The 14,498-nt window shown below is 50.7% G+C and overlaps 1 protein-coding gene across 9 annotated transcripts in view; it reads left to right on the forward strand.

The window, feature by feature from the left end:
• BANP (BTG3 associated nuclear protein) overlaps window positions 1–5,756 on the forward strand; it is a 103,083-nt gene extending 97,327 nt beyond the window's left edge. For all 9 annotated transcript variants that reach the window (XM_059904757.1, XM_059904764.1, XM_059904760.1 and 6 more), the window contains 2 exons: window positions 1,874–2,017; window positions 5,134–5,756. In XM_059904757.1, coding sequence (XP_059760740.1) covers window positions 1,874–2,017; window positions 5,134–5,205 — 216 coding nt within the window. In that variant the 3' untranslated portion in view covers window positions 5,206–5,756. The remainder of the gene's footprint in view (window positions 1–1,873; window positions 2,018–5,133) is intronic.
• The last annotated feature ends 8,742 nt before the right edge of the window (window positions 5,757–14,498 follow it).

Raw genomic sequence — 14,498 nt, forward strand, 5'->3', positions numbered from 1 at the left:
TCTGACCACGAATGATCTGGTGGTGGATAAGTTCTGGGGAAGAGAAAATGAATAATAGAGGGGACGTCAGTTTTCTCCAATTTTTAAAAACCTCTCGTGAACTCATTAGTACAAACAGTTAATACAGGACAGAGTGGTGTTTTACAGAGAGCCGTTGTTGTCAGGTCAGCTCTTTGGGGACCTAGAAGCCGGTTCCCGCCCGGAAGGAGGAAGCCAAGGAGATGAGCGTGGCCGTCTGCGTGGGCTGTGGCTGCGGGGACACGTGACCACACGTGGTGGAGTATGCACAAGTGTGTCCTCTCACAGTCTGGAGGCCATGAGTCCAGCACGGGCCTTGCTGGCTGAAGCTTAGGGGTCACAGGGCTGGTTCCCTCTGGAGAATCCCGGGGAGACAGAGGTGCTGCATTCCTTGGCTGGTGGCCCCTGCTCCATCTTCCAGATCAGCGTGGTGTCCGCGCTTTGTTATGTGGGAAGATTCTCTGCTTTCTGAGCCGCCTGTGTGACACGGGGCCACCAGATGCTTCAGGACGCTGTCCCCACCTTGATCCCCAGCTCAGTCCCGTCTGTAAAGTGCCCTTGCTGTCAGGGCACACGGCCCGGGGCCCGGGATTGGGACATACCCGTCTCTGGCCGTCACTCTGCCCAGCAGAGCTGGCCGCTGCGAGGTGTGAAACTGTGTTTGCAGATGGCTTCTGAAGACACAAGAGGAAAACCAGTTAGGACTTCCGTCTTTTATCCTGAAAATCGAATTTTCCTGTTTTTTTCCACTGATGGATTCATTATTAAAGAAATAGAACTTTAGCTCATCAAAAACTAGAATCACGTTTGAAACCGCAGACTGTATTTTCAGCATCCTCAGCTCTGACCCCGTGTGGGAGGCCGTGGGCTGGTCAGGAAGTGTGACTACGGCTGCCCCGCCGAGGGCAGCTGACGAGCGCCCCCAGGAGGTGGTGCCGTGGGCATGTAATTTGAGGGGGTGGGAGTGCAGCCCCAAGTCAAAAGCCCCACGGCTCATGGCAGCTCACCCCCGTGAATGCAGAGCCTCGGAGCCCCCCGGCCGCTCGCCATCCTCCCTGTGGGGCCTCGAGGCACCAGTCCGCCTGCCTGCCTATTGGAGGGCGCGGTGGGCCTGGTGTGGGCGCTCGTGAGTGATGGCATCACCCAGAGCCCGTCACGGGGGCCTCATCTGTCCCTCCCTCCAGGCACAGTCCAAGTGGGGTTCCTGGTGTGCAGGACGGGGGTCCGTGATCCGTGATTTGTCTCCTTGGAGGCAAGTCGGATCCTCCCCTGGGATCTGGGCCTCACCCTCCAGCTTGTGTCTCCTCTTCACACCCAGAGCCCTTCTCGACTCCCTCTGGAGCCTGGGGTCTTGTGACTGACATGCACATTTCTGCTTGTTTCTCAGACTCGATCAGTGGCCCACTGTCTGGGGGCCGCTCCTCCCCGACGCTCGAGTGAATGTGTCTTGCTTGCCCCAGGGTCGAGGCCCTGCCGCCGTCTGCCTGTCCTCCTGGCTGCCCTCAGGCTCCCCTTTCCATGAACCTGAGAAAGCGGTGACTCTGGGAAGGTCTCCAGGTGCTCTAGCTCCTGTTCCATCTCAGACCCGCGCTTGGCCAGGTCCCTGCGTTCAGTTCGCTCTTTGGGTATTTTTTCCTGTAAGGCCTAAACGCCCCTCTCTGTGTCCAGCACTTGGATGTTTGAGGGAGGCGACTTGCAGATGCAGTGGAGCGGCCTGGTCCCGCCGTGCACGTCCACACGGCACACCCGCACGCCACACCCTTGTCAGCAGGTGCCCCGCCCCGCGGTCCAGGTAGGACGGGGCGGCCTCCCCCGGCGCCGGCTGTGCTGACGCGGTTCTGCTCTGTGTCTGCAGGTGCTGCAGGGGGCCCAGCTGATAGCCGTGGCTTCTTCGGACCCTGCTGCCACGGGGGTGGACGGCTCGCCGCTCCAGGGCAGCGACATCCAGGTCCAGTACGTGCAGCTGGCACCGGTGACCGACCACACCGCTGCAGCCCAGGTGGGTCCTCCCTTTGGGAAGTGGACGGGGCCCGGGCCTCCTGCAGGTAGTGAACACGCTTGGGCATTTCTGCCTTGGGCCTTCTCCCGCGAGGAAGGTAAGTGATCCATGAGAGGTGCATGGTGTGGACGTAGACGCTCGCTTGGGACTCCGTGTCTTGTAAGTGCCTGAAAGTGTAAAGGTGAGAGGTTACTTCTTGGCCCAGATACCAGCCTTAAACCATTTCTTGAGATACTCTTGTCTCATGCAAATGTTTACCTATACATTTAGAGGCCAAATTAAGTGTACCTGAGACCTCTTCGTTCCTCGGGCTGGGGCAGGGCCGGCGCAGGGTCTGCGCGCCTGCTGGCCACGGGCAGTCAGTTTGCAACCCTTGCCTGTGGCCTCTGCCCTTTTCCCCCGTGGCAGCCTCTGGTGGGCCGAGCTGTGCCGCGCTGGGCTGCGGTCCTCTTCCCGCGCTGCTCGCGGTTGGCGCTCTCCCGGGAGCCCCAGAAAAGCAGCGCTTGGGCTCCATCTGGACAGTTTCTGAGCCGTCAGGTCGGCGTGGGGGCTGCTGCTCGAGATGTTCGAAGCGTTCGCACCTTCGGCCCCAGTGAGTGTGCTTGGTCAGGCGACCACTGTGGCCTCCCCTGGGTATGGGGGAGCCAGGCATGGGCCCCCGTGCTCGTGCCTGAGCCTGTTTGGGGGCAGTGTGATCAAGGTCTGTCAGGGCGCGGTCCGGAGAGGGTGCCCTTGGAGCAGCTCAGGCTGCTGGGGCCAGGGTGACACGGTGCCCTCAAACCTCGGGCTGTGGGCTTGACTCACTGACTCACTGCTGAGCGCCTCTGGGCGGGGGGCTCTCATCGCTGTGACCTCAGCCTGTTGGCCCCTCTCTGCCTCCTCCCTGGACCCCCTCCTCTGCCCAGCACTGATGAGGTGCGCGTATCATGCCGTCGGCCTTGACGCTTAGAATTAAAGCCCCGAGTCTCCACGCGGTCCCCCTCCCCTCCCGGCCTCCGCTCTTCGCCGTGCTAGGTGTCGTGTCCTGTCCCCGCTGGTAGTTGCTGAGGAACGCGGCTCAGCAGGGCCAGGCAGGTGGCCCAAGGTGGCCCTGGTGACCAGGTGTCTGGCTGGGTGATCAGCGGTCCTGCGGGGACTTAACCCTGGTTCACAACAAGTCCCCACCTGGCCCAGAGTTTTGGAACGTGTGTCCTGGAGAAGGCGCAGCCCCCTGCTCTCCCCAGACCTGTCCACTGTGCCACGTGGGCAGCAGCCGCGGCCTGGACACTTGTGCTTTTGTGCAGCGGTGATCAGAGAGGCATGTGCCACTCTGGAGAGTGACCGAGAGGGCATGAGGCCGACAGAGAGCCCACAGAACTTGGGGTGGGGGTGTGGACGAGCTTATTGATGTGGTGCGAGGGACATCTGCCCTAAAGAAGGACCCCGGGGCTCCGTCCGAGCTGGGCGGGTCTGACGCCCATGTCATTGCTGCTTCACACGCACGGGGGTACTCAGAATGTGTGCCTTGAATCTGGGGTGCGTGTCATGTGGCGGGTCTTCCTGGCCCAGGTCTGTGGTCTTCGTGTGGGTGTCACTGTCGAGGGGAGCCATGTCCACTGAGCTCCCAGCGCCTGACTTCCCGCCAGTGTCTTGGTCTCCAGTCACACCCTGCAGGTCTTGGGGACCACGCAGGACACAGAGCAGTAGATCGGAGGGGGACATGTGCACTTCCCGGGGTGTCTTCCCCGCAGAAGGGCTCGGTCCCCAGGGCCCAGCCTCCTCCCTGGGCCCCCGCCCGCCTCATGCATGGGGACGGGTCTCCCGATGGTCTCTTCATTAGCAGGAGGCCTCCCGCCCTCCTGTGGGTTTCCTTCCAGAGTTTGCTGCTCAGAACGGGGCTGTACTCCTCACCTGGTGCCTGGGGAAGGACGGGTCTGGCTCCCGAGGCCCCCGAGCCCCGCGAGCCCCCGCGGCTGCGTGAGGGGTGGGCCCGTTCCCCGGAGCAGCCACGGGCCGGGGAGAGGGCGCCCCGTCTGTGCTGGCGCCGCCGCGCTGTGTTCCGCTCCTGCCTGGGGCCCCGGTCTCCTGCCGCGTTTTGAGGACGAGGGGGAAGGGCAGGGCTTCCCATCAGAGCGTGGGCCTCCCGAGTGCCCAGCCCAGCCCCACCCCCTGCCCTTGCCCCACCATCCCGGGTGCCTGGGCTCAGAGCCGCCTCTTCCAGATCTTCAAGGGGAGGGGCCCCCGCAGCCTGTGGCAGGGCTGGAGCGCCCCCCCTGCAGCTGCCAGCGCGCGCCAGTCCATTCCCTTTTCCAGAAGGTCCATGTCTGTGTCGTCCCTCCAGCCCAGCCCAGCCCCTCTCGTGGCCTCGGGTCGGCGCGGAGGAGGCCTGTGCTGAGTCCTCAGATGGGTGGGGAACCGCTCCCACCACCCCACCCCACCCCCCCGCTACGAAAATGCCGTGTTGCCTCCGCAAACGGCCCCTTGAGCTGCAGTCGTAGGCGGAGCGCTGGCCCCGCCCGGGACTCTGCCTCCGCTGTGCGGCTTTCTCCACCTCCTCCTCCACGCACCGTGCCACCCCCCCCCCCCCCACCACCGCCCCGGGCCCCTCCTGCTACAGGTCCTCAGGGGAGCCGCGGAGCCCACCTCTGAGAGTCTGATGTTGCCTTTGACCAGCGGCTTAGGGGAGTCTGAAACACCCCCCAAGTGATCTCCATCTGGGAGCCCATTCTTGGTGGCTGAGATGGCTGGTCAGTGACTTATTCCAAGACTGTGTTTTTTTCCTTTAAACTACTTTAAAACTGTGACTATGCTGACCACTTGGAGTGCACGCCCAGTGGGAATGGGAACGCAGTGCTGGTGGCGGGAGCTGAGGGGCACGTGTGGGAGGCGGTGGGTAGGTGGGGGTGAGCAGGGGCCAAGACAGGGCCCCGCAGAGACGGACCATGGCCCTGGATCTGTCACAGCTGCCGGGAGCATCGTCTCCCAGAGCAGGGGCGACACTCGGGCCCCCAGCCCCACCCTCCAGCTCGGGTGTGTGTTTACTCTGTGCCTGAAAACCGCTGGTGTCCGTGACCAGGGAGCGGCCTGGACGCGCACACTGGGCCCTTTGATAGAAAGCCCCCTCTCCCCTCTTGCAGGCGGCCGACGCCCTGCAGCCCACCCTGCAGTCCGAGATGCAGCTGGAGCATGGGGCCATCCAGATCCAGTGAGGGGACGGCCACCGGACAGACAGGGCCCGGGCCAGAGCCACCGCTCAGCGCTGGTCGCCGTCACCCGCACCGTTCACACGCACCCGTCCCTCGGCTTCGCACGGGAGGGGGCCCGCACACGTTCTGCCCGAGTGCATCCGAGTGCCTCATCCTCGGGAAGAGCGCGCCGGTAAATAAAGACGACGGTAGCCCCTGCCGCCCCCGCCCGAAGACCCTGTTTCTTTCGATCACCCCGCCGTGTCCGGGGAAGGAGCAGGAAGCACAGCGCGGTTGCGTTAAGTACACGCGGGAAATCAAGAACTACGATATTTTTCTCTGTTCAAACAGCTTTTTTAATTTGCTATGGTGTTTATAACAAAAAACAAAATTGAAAAAAAAGTGGAGTAGCAGAAGCCTTTTGCTGTGTGCTCTGTTCAGCGTAATGAGAATAGGTATTTGCAAAAGAAGACTAACAATTTTGATGGAAACGTTGCTTACCTACTTTTCTAGGGGGATGTTGTCAGCACTGTGATTGTGCATTTCTAATGGAATAAAATGTATTTATGACCACAGCAGCTGTCATGTTGTTTCCTCTTAGGAGATGGCCCCTGGGCCTGTGGCGGCCCTGATGAAGCTGTGTGGGCCCTTCCAGAGGAAGGGGCGTGGCTGTCCTGGCAGTCCCGTGATGGGGCCTGGGGTGCAGGGGGCTGCACGATGGAGTGTCTCCAGGCGCCGTGTCCCTCGAGGCAGCGTGAGCCTTCAGAATTGGGGCGCTCCCACAAGTAAGCTGCGCTGTTGAATGGCATGGCCTCTTCCAGCCCCAGAAAGTCCCAGCTCTGGGGGCTCCTTAGAGAAAGTCGTGTCCGAAGGAGCATGCCATATTGACGGTCTAATTAACGTGTGTCTGGAATCCCAGAAGGAGAGAATAGAAGGAAGATGACACGTAAAGGACTGGGGAAGCAGAACAGATCTCACGTAGAAATACAGAGGAAGCCATGCCTGGACACACGCAGAACGTCGAAGACAAGCATAATCCAGAAGCAGCCAGAGAGGAAGGACGGACCACCCTCATGGGGGGAGGGAACATCAGAAGCAGAGGCGTTGAGGGAAAAATGCTCTACACGGAATCGGGTCTTTAGTAGAACAGCTGTTCAAGAACGCCGGTGACAGTTGGCATCTGGCCCAGAGCTCTGCTCTGAGGTGTACACCCAGGAGAATTGAAACCGTATGTCCACACGTAAATGTGCACACGAACATTCATAGCGGCACTTTTCACGATAGCCGGAGACTGGGAACAGCCTACAAAATGGGGTCCACCAACACAGCAGCCTTGTAACTCAGCCGTAAAAGGAAGGAAGCACTGACACAGGCTACAAGGTGGATGAACCTTGAACACGTGCTGAATGAGAGAAGCCAGACCCAATAGCCCACATACTATGTGGTTCTATTTATATGAAACGTCCGGAACGGGCAAATCCATAGAGACGAAGAGCAGATGAGCGGTGGCCTGGGCTGGGGGAGGGGAGGTAGGGAGTGACTGATACTGCAAATGCGGATTCTTCTGGAGAGGATGAAGATGTTCTGGAATTAGTGGTGCTGTTGGCACAACTCTATAGATTCACTAGAAGTCAGTGAATTGCACACTCGAAGGGGTGAAGTTTTGGGGATATAAATTATATCTCAAGATTATTAAGAATAAAGAATTGGGCAACATTTAAAAAAACAGGAACAAAAATGAGGGTGTCAGCTGCAGACGATTCCCTCTTATGAAGGAAGCTGTAAGACATTTTCTTCAAGAGCAGGAATATGGACCCAGGAGGAGAGTCTGAGAGCAGAAGGTTGGGGGTGGGGAGCAAATACAACAACGAGGAGGTGTATCTAGTACTCCACGTAAACTGCCCCACAATACAGTGTTGGAAAACATCGCTCTGCAGGTTGGGGCAGGCAGGAAAGGAGCTAAATCGTCGTAAAGCCCCCTTTCCTTGCCCTGGAGAGAAAGGGTCAGGATGCTGTACAATTGTCAGGCATCAAAGTCAATATTTATAACAGACGTTTAGGAAACACAGCACAGAAAAAAAAGTCAGTAAGGTGTGGGATGTCCAGACGGCGTGATTAGTGCACTTGACCTAATCGACGTGTAGAACGCAGCATGTGGCGGTCACGGGGCACGCTTTCTGTTCTTCCCACCTGCTCTTTTGAACTTTACTCAAGTCACCCACACACCAGACCAGGAAGAAGGTCAAACAGGAGATCAGAGTGGAAAAGTATTTCTAATTGACAATTAAATACAACAGGTCGACATATAAAACTCGTGGAATACATCGAAAGCTGTGCTTAGAGAAAAATTTATATTTCCTTAAGATATATTCCCAGAATTGGAATTGCTTTATCATATGGTAGCTCTATTTTTAATTTTTTTGAGGACTCTCCATACTGTTTCCCATCACGGCTGTGCCAATTTACATTCCCACCAACAGTGCACAAAGATTCCCTTTTCTCCACATCCTCGCCAGCACTTATTATTTTCTGTCTTTTTCATAATAGCTGTTCTGATAGGTGTGAAGGAATAGCTCATTGTGGTTCTGATTTGCACTTCCCTAATAATTAGCGATGTTGAGCCTCTTTTTACGTGCCTGTTGGCCATATGTGTGTCTTCTTCGGAAAAGTATCTATTCCAGTCCTTTGCCCATTTTCCCATTGATTTATTTGTTTTTTCGCTGTTATGTGAATTCCTTATATATTTTGTATATTAGCCCCTTATCAGATGGATGGTCTGCAGATATTTTCTCCCTTCTGTAGGTTGCATTTTTACTTTGTTGATTATTTCTTTTGCTGTGCAAAAGCGTTTTAATTAGATGTAGCCTCACTTGTTTATTTTTGCTTTCGTTGCTTGTGCTTTAGGTGTCATATCCAAAAAACTGTTGCCAAGACCAATGTCAAGGAGCTTTTTCTCTCTTTTCTTTTAGGAGTTTTATGGTTTCAGGTCTCACGTTTAAGTCTTAAATCCCTTTTGAGTTAATTTTTGGTTTTTGTTGTTTTTTTTTAATAAATTTATTTATTTATTTATTTTTAGCTATGTTGGGTCTTCGTTTCTATGCGAGGGCTTTCTCCAGTTGTGGCAAGCGGGGGCCACTCTTCATCGCGGTGCGTGGGCCTCTCACTATCGCGGCCTCTCTTGTTGCGGAGCACAGGCTCCAGATGCGCAGGCTCAGTAGTTGTGGCTCACGGGCCCAGGTGCTCCGCGGCATGTGGGATCTTCCCAGACCAGGGCTCGAACCCGTGTCCCCTGCACTGGCAGGCAGATTCTCAACCACTGCACCACCAGGGAAGCCCTTGAGTTAATTTTTGTGAGTTGTGTAAGATAGGGGTCCAATTTTGTTCTTTTACATGTTATTATCCAGTTTTCCCAGCGCCATGTATTGAGGACACTGTTTTTTCCCCATTGAATATTCTTGGTTCCCTTGTTAAATATAAGTTGACCGTATATGTGTGGGTTGATTTCTGGGATCTTGATTTTCTTTCGTTGGTCTGTGTCTGTTTTTATGGCAGTACCATACTGTTTAGATTACTATAGCTTCGTGATATAGTTTGAAATCAGGAAGTGTGATACCTCCAGCTTTGTTCTTCTTTCTCAAATATGCTTTGGCTATTCGGGTCTTTTGTGGTTCCATAAGAATTTCAGGATTGTTTTTTCTATTTCTGTGAAAAATGCCATTGGAATTTTGATAGGGATTGCATTGAAGCTGTAGATGGCTTTGTGTAGTGTAGACATTTTAACCATATTTTTCCAATCCATGTACACAGGATATTTTTCCAATTGTTTGTGTCTTGAGTTTCTTTCATCAATGTCTTATAATTTTTCAATGTACAGATCTTTCATTTACTTAGTTAAATTTATTCCTAAATAAGTTATTGTTTTTGATGCTATTGTAATTGAGATTGTTTTATTTGTTTCTGTTTCAGATAGTTCATTGTTAGTGTACAGAAACAGAAACAACTGATTTTTGTATGTTAATTTTGTATCCTGTAATTTTGTAATTTTGTATCCTGTAATTGTTTATTAGTTTTAACAGTTTTTTGGTGGCGCCTTTAGGATTTTCTATATATAAGATCATATTATCTGCAGGCAGAGACTAACTTATTCCTTTCTGACTTGGATGTCTTTTTTTTTTTTCTCCCCTAGCCTAATTGTTCTGACTGGAACCTCCAATACTAGATCGAGGAGAAATGGTGAGAGTGGGCACCCTTGTCTTGTCCTATTCCTGATCTTAAAGGAAACACTTTCAACTTTACACCATTGAGTATGATGTTAGCTGTGGGTTTGTCATATATGGCTTTTATTATGTTGAAGTGTGTTCCTTTTATAACTATTTGTTGAGAGTTTTTATTGTGAAAGGATATTTTAGTTTTCAAATGCTTTTTCTGCATCTATTGAGATGGTATGATTTTTATCTGTATTCTCTTAATATGGTGTATTACATTTATAGGTTTGTGTATGTTGAACCATCCTTGCCTCCCAGGGATCACTGTCATGGTGTATGGCCCTTTTCATGTGCTGGTGAATTTGGTTTGCTAGAATTTTGTTGAGAATTTTGCAACCATATTCATCAGAGATATTGGTCTGTAGTTTTCTCTCCTTGTGGTATCTTTGGCTTTGGTATGAGGGTAATGCTGGCCTTGCAAATGAGTTTGGGAATATTCCTTCTTCAATTTTTTGGAAGCGTTTGAGAAGGATTGACATTAATTTTTCTTTACATGTTTGGTAGAGTTCACCAGTGAAGCCATCTGGTCCTGGGCTTCTCTGTGTTGGGAGGTTTTTGATTACTGACTCAATCTCTTTACTTGTATTGGTGTGTTCAGGTTTTCTATTTCTTCGTGATTCAGCCTTGGTAGGTTGTATGTTTCTAGGAATTTATCCATTTCTTCTAGGTTATCCAGTTTGTTGGTGTGTAATTGTTCATAGTAGTCTTTTACGATCCCTTGTATTTCTGTGGTGTCACTTGGATGTTTCCTCTTATATTTCTGATTTTATTTATTTGAATCTTCTTTTTTTTCTTAGTTGGTTTAGCTAAACATTTGTCAATTTTATCTTTTTAAAATATCAGCACCATGAGCACTGTATACGTTTACAATTGTTATATCCTTTTGATAAATGGATGAATTGACCCTTTTATCGTTATATAATGACCTTATTTGTCTCTTGTTACAGTTTTGACTCAAAGTCAAAACTTTTTAAAAATGTAAGTATAGTTACCCCTGCTGTCTTTTGTTCCCTGTTTGTGTGTAATATCGTTTCCTTCCCTTCACTTTGAGCCTGTGTGTGTCCTCAAAGCTGAAGTGAGTCTCTTGTTAGACAACATACATTTGAGTCTTGTTTTTTTATTGTTCAGCCACTCTGTGACTTTTGATTGGAGAATTAATCCATTTGCATTTAGAGTTATTATTGATAAATGAAGAATTACTAATGCCATCTTATTGTTTTCTTACTGTTTTGTAGTTCCCTTGTTCCTTTCTTGCTGTCTTCCTTTGTGAATTGATGATTTCTATACTGTGTGCTTTGATTCCGTTTTCTTCATCTTTGTGTATCCCCTGTAGGTTTAACAACAGTCCTTTTAAAGCTGACACCAACTTTGACCATATACAAAAACTCTACCCTTTAACCCTCCCATTTTATCTTTTTGATGTCACAATTTACACCTTTTTACCTTGTGTATCCATTGACAAATTTATTGTAGCTATAGGTCATTTTTAATACTTTGGTCCTTTAACTTTTATACTAGAGTTAAGTGATTAACACACCACCATACTACAGTGTTAGAGTATTCTCAGTTTGACTATATACTTACCTTTGCTGGTGTGTTTTATAGTTTCATGTGCTTTTATGTTACTGATTAGCATCCTTTCATTTCAGCATGAAGAGCTCTTTAAAGCATTTCTTGTAAGGCAGGTCCAGTGGTGAGGAGCTCCCTCAGCTTTTATTTCTTCAGAAAAGACTTTATTTCCCCTTCATTTCGGAAGGACGGCTGTACTGGGTGTTCTTTGTTGGCAGCACTTCTAATATATCATCCCACTGGCCTGCACAGCTTCTGCCGAGAAACCCACTAATAGCCTCATGGGGCTTCCCTTGTATGTGAGGAATTTTTTTTTCTCCTGCTGCTTTTAAAACTCTCCCCTTGGCTTTCATTTTACACAGTTCTATTGTACTGTGTCCTGGAGAAGATAGTTTTGGGTTGAAATTTTAGGGGGATCTATGAGCTTTAGGAACTTGGAGGTCTAAATCTCCCCTCCAGCTTCGGGAAGTTCCGGCCATTATTTCTCTCCTTCTGGGATTCCAGTATTGTACCCATTATTTCTTTTAACGGTGTCCTATAGTTCACACATGTTTTCTTCACTCTTTTTCATTCTTTTTTTCTTTTTGCGCCTCTGGCTGGATGATTTCAAGTGGGCTGCCTTCTGGTTCACAGATTCTTTGTGCTGTTGGACCTCTCTATCAGATTCTTCATTTAAGTCACTGTATTCTTAAACTTTAGGGTTTCTGGGGGTGGAGGGGTGGTGTGTGTTTGTCTTCTGTTTCTTTGTCGAACTTCTCATTTTGTTCATGCATTGTTTTACTAATTCCATTTAGTTGTCTATTTGTATTTTCTTGTAGCTCACTAAATTTCTTTAAGAGGATTTTTCTGAATTCTCTGTCAGACATTTCATAGACCTCCATTTTTTGGTGTCATTCGTTGGAGTTTCATTAGTTCCCTTTCTTTTTTATAAAGATTTGTTTTTTTTGGATGTATTAGTTCCCTTTTGTGTGTCTTTTGTGTGTCTGCAGCCACCTGCAGGTGCTAGGGTCCGGGGTGAAGTTGGGCGCTCATGTCACTGGCCCTCCCCAGTGGGGAGGGTGTGTCTCTGCTGGACAGCCTATGCCTGGGGGAGGGGAGGTGGGGACGGGTGATGTGAAACTGTCTTTTCTACCCTCCTCATTGTGTCTTGTCCTATTTCTGTGCTCCGCCCACGTGCTGTAATCCCTCACCTGGAGTCCTTAGCTCTTGGGAAGCATTTTCACATGTGGATGGTTGTTCAAAGGGACATTCCTGGGAGGGGATGAGCGCTGGGAACTCCTATACTGCCCCCTCCTGATGGCGCTCTTAATAGCGCCTATGCTTATGAAATCTTATCTATAACTTAAAAACTTGTCACAAGAAAAATTCCAGGCGCAGATGACTTCACTGTTAAGTGCTTGGAGATGTTTACGGAAGAACAGCAGTCTTTATAAACTCTTGCACAGAACAAACACAGAGGCTCATGTTCCATCTTGTTGTGTGAGCAGCATAACCTTGACCCCAGCAGCCACAGAGCGGGGTAGGTGTTTGCCGCCCTTCTAGCCAGTAAAGGACATATATCTGGACCTGTAAGATAATAAGGTTTCTTATTACCAGGAAGGGAATAAAGACAGACAAGTCCATGTTGAAATGGACAAAGCGCGGGTGCCCCTAGGGAGACAGGGGAGGAGGGACGGGGTGGAGGAAGGAAACCATCTGATCATTTTCAGAAGCGGGGTTTATAACGGTCATTCATTCACTGCTGCCGAATTATTTAATGATTAGTGAGTTTTGCCCCCATGCTACTCCCCCGAAGAAAGGCAAAAGACATGCGCGCATGAACAGACCACAGCAAGAGGACCTCCAAATGGCCAACGAACGTATGACAGAGTTTTCCACTGATCAAGTCAAAACCACCATGAGATGGCTCCAGAATCACCAAGATTCGAAAGACTAACGACCTTGAGGGGTGTGTGGGTGGGGCCTCCCGCGAGGCGTGGGCGGGGCTGGGCGGAAGCGTGCAGACTTCCTACTGGGGAGAGCTCGCCCGGCGGGTGGTCCAGCAGCCCCTCCAGGCGCCGCACCCTTCACAGCAGCGCGGGTGCCTCCTCTGGCTTGCCCTTCCCACGGGACGCCAACAGCCGTGGGAGTGGATGGAGTCCTGCCGTCACACCGATGGGTGGGGCCAGAGGCAGGACTGTGACCCCGTTTATGCCCATTTCAAGAGGGGGCAGGGCGAGCCTCCTTCCTCCCTGGCGTTAGAATTATCCAGGGAGGAAGAGGCAGTGGTGAGGCGGGTGGGCGGGGGGCTGGCATCTCTGCGTGTCTTAATCTGGGTGCGCTGGCGCTGTGGGAAGGTGTGCCGTGATTTGTATGCTTTCCTTGTCACTCTTCACCCTAAAAGCTTTTTTTTTTTCTGCTTCTTCTTTCTAAATAAGACACACAAAGGGCCAAAGTTTGCTGCCGGTAGGCCCGCACTAAAACATCTTAAAAGCTATGCTTCTGGCAGAAGGCAGGTGGTGCCAGACGGAGGATCTGAGATTCGGGGAGGAAGGAAGCACAGAGAAAGTGGTAAATGTGAGTTGTCCAGAAAATCGGCCGCGTAGGAGAAAGTAATGTCTGTGGGGCTTACAAAGAAAAACAAAGAAGTAGCGTGTGATGAAGGGAGTATTCAGGAAGATGGTAGGGAACTAGTAGTTTGGGCTTCAGGCCATTAAGTTGTCCTTCCTTATCCCTTAAAAGACTAGGAACAGTATCTATAGCTTCCAGACTAATGGGGGGAAGTTGCTGTGAGGAAAAGTACCCAATGGCTCTGAAAGAAGGCAAGAAAGAAGGGGGCACAGGACGGGGGCTCCTCTTGGGGTACAGACGCTGGGCTGCTGAGGTCTTGCACTGCTGTGTCCCCACTGCCGGGTGAAGCAAACACGATCCTTGTGAAAGGAAGATAGCATGGAATTCAGTCCACAAGCAGTTGTGCACACTCACTACCCAGCACACAATCAGGAATAAGCAGGCAAACAAGAGAGAAAGCAGCACAGACGAAACCAACATAAACAGCGGACCACGGGTGTTGGACTCATCCCAGGCTTTCAAACAATCTGCTTACGATGTTCAGAGAGAGAAATACTGAGAATTTAAACAGTGACCTGAAAACTTTCTCAAAGTACAAAAGCATCATTGTACAACTTTCATAGAATAATCAAAATTACGAATTCAGGATGTAGGTATCATGGCAGATTAGGCAGAGCTGAGATCATTGGTGAACTGGAAAATAGGGTAGAAGAGAATAGCCAAAATGAAGAATGGTGTACCAAACACTCAAAGAAGGACTTATCCCACCCTTTCTCAAGCTCCTTCAGAAAACAGAGACGGAACATTTCCCAGCTCACTTTATGAGGCTCATATATCTTTGGCATCAAAACTTAAGAAGATAAGTAGGGACAGAAAATTACAGACCAGTCTTACTCAGAGAAAAAAAATTCTATGCAAAATATTAGCAAATCA

This window comes from Balaenoptera ricei, chromosome 19 (assembly GCF_028023285.1).
Source record: "Balaenoptera ricei isolate mBalRic1 chromosome 19, mBalRic1.hap2, whole genome shotgun sequence".
Taxonomy (NCBI): Eukaryota; Metazoa; Chordata; class Mammalia; order Artiodactyla; family Balaenopteridae; genus Balaenoptera; species Balaenoptera ricei.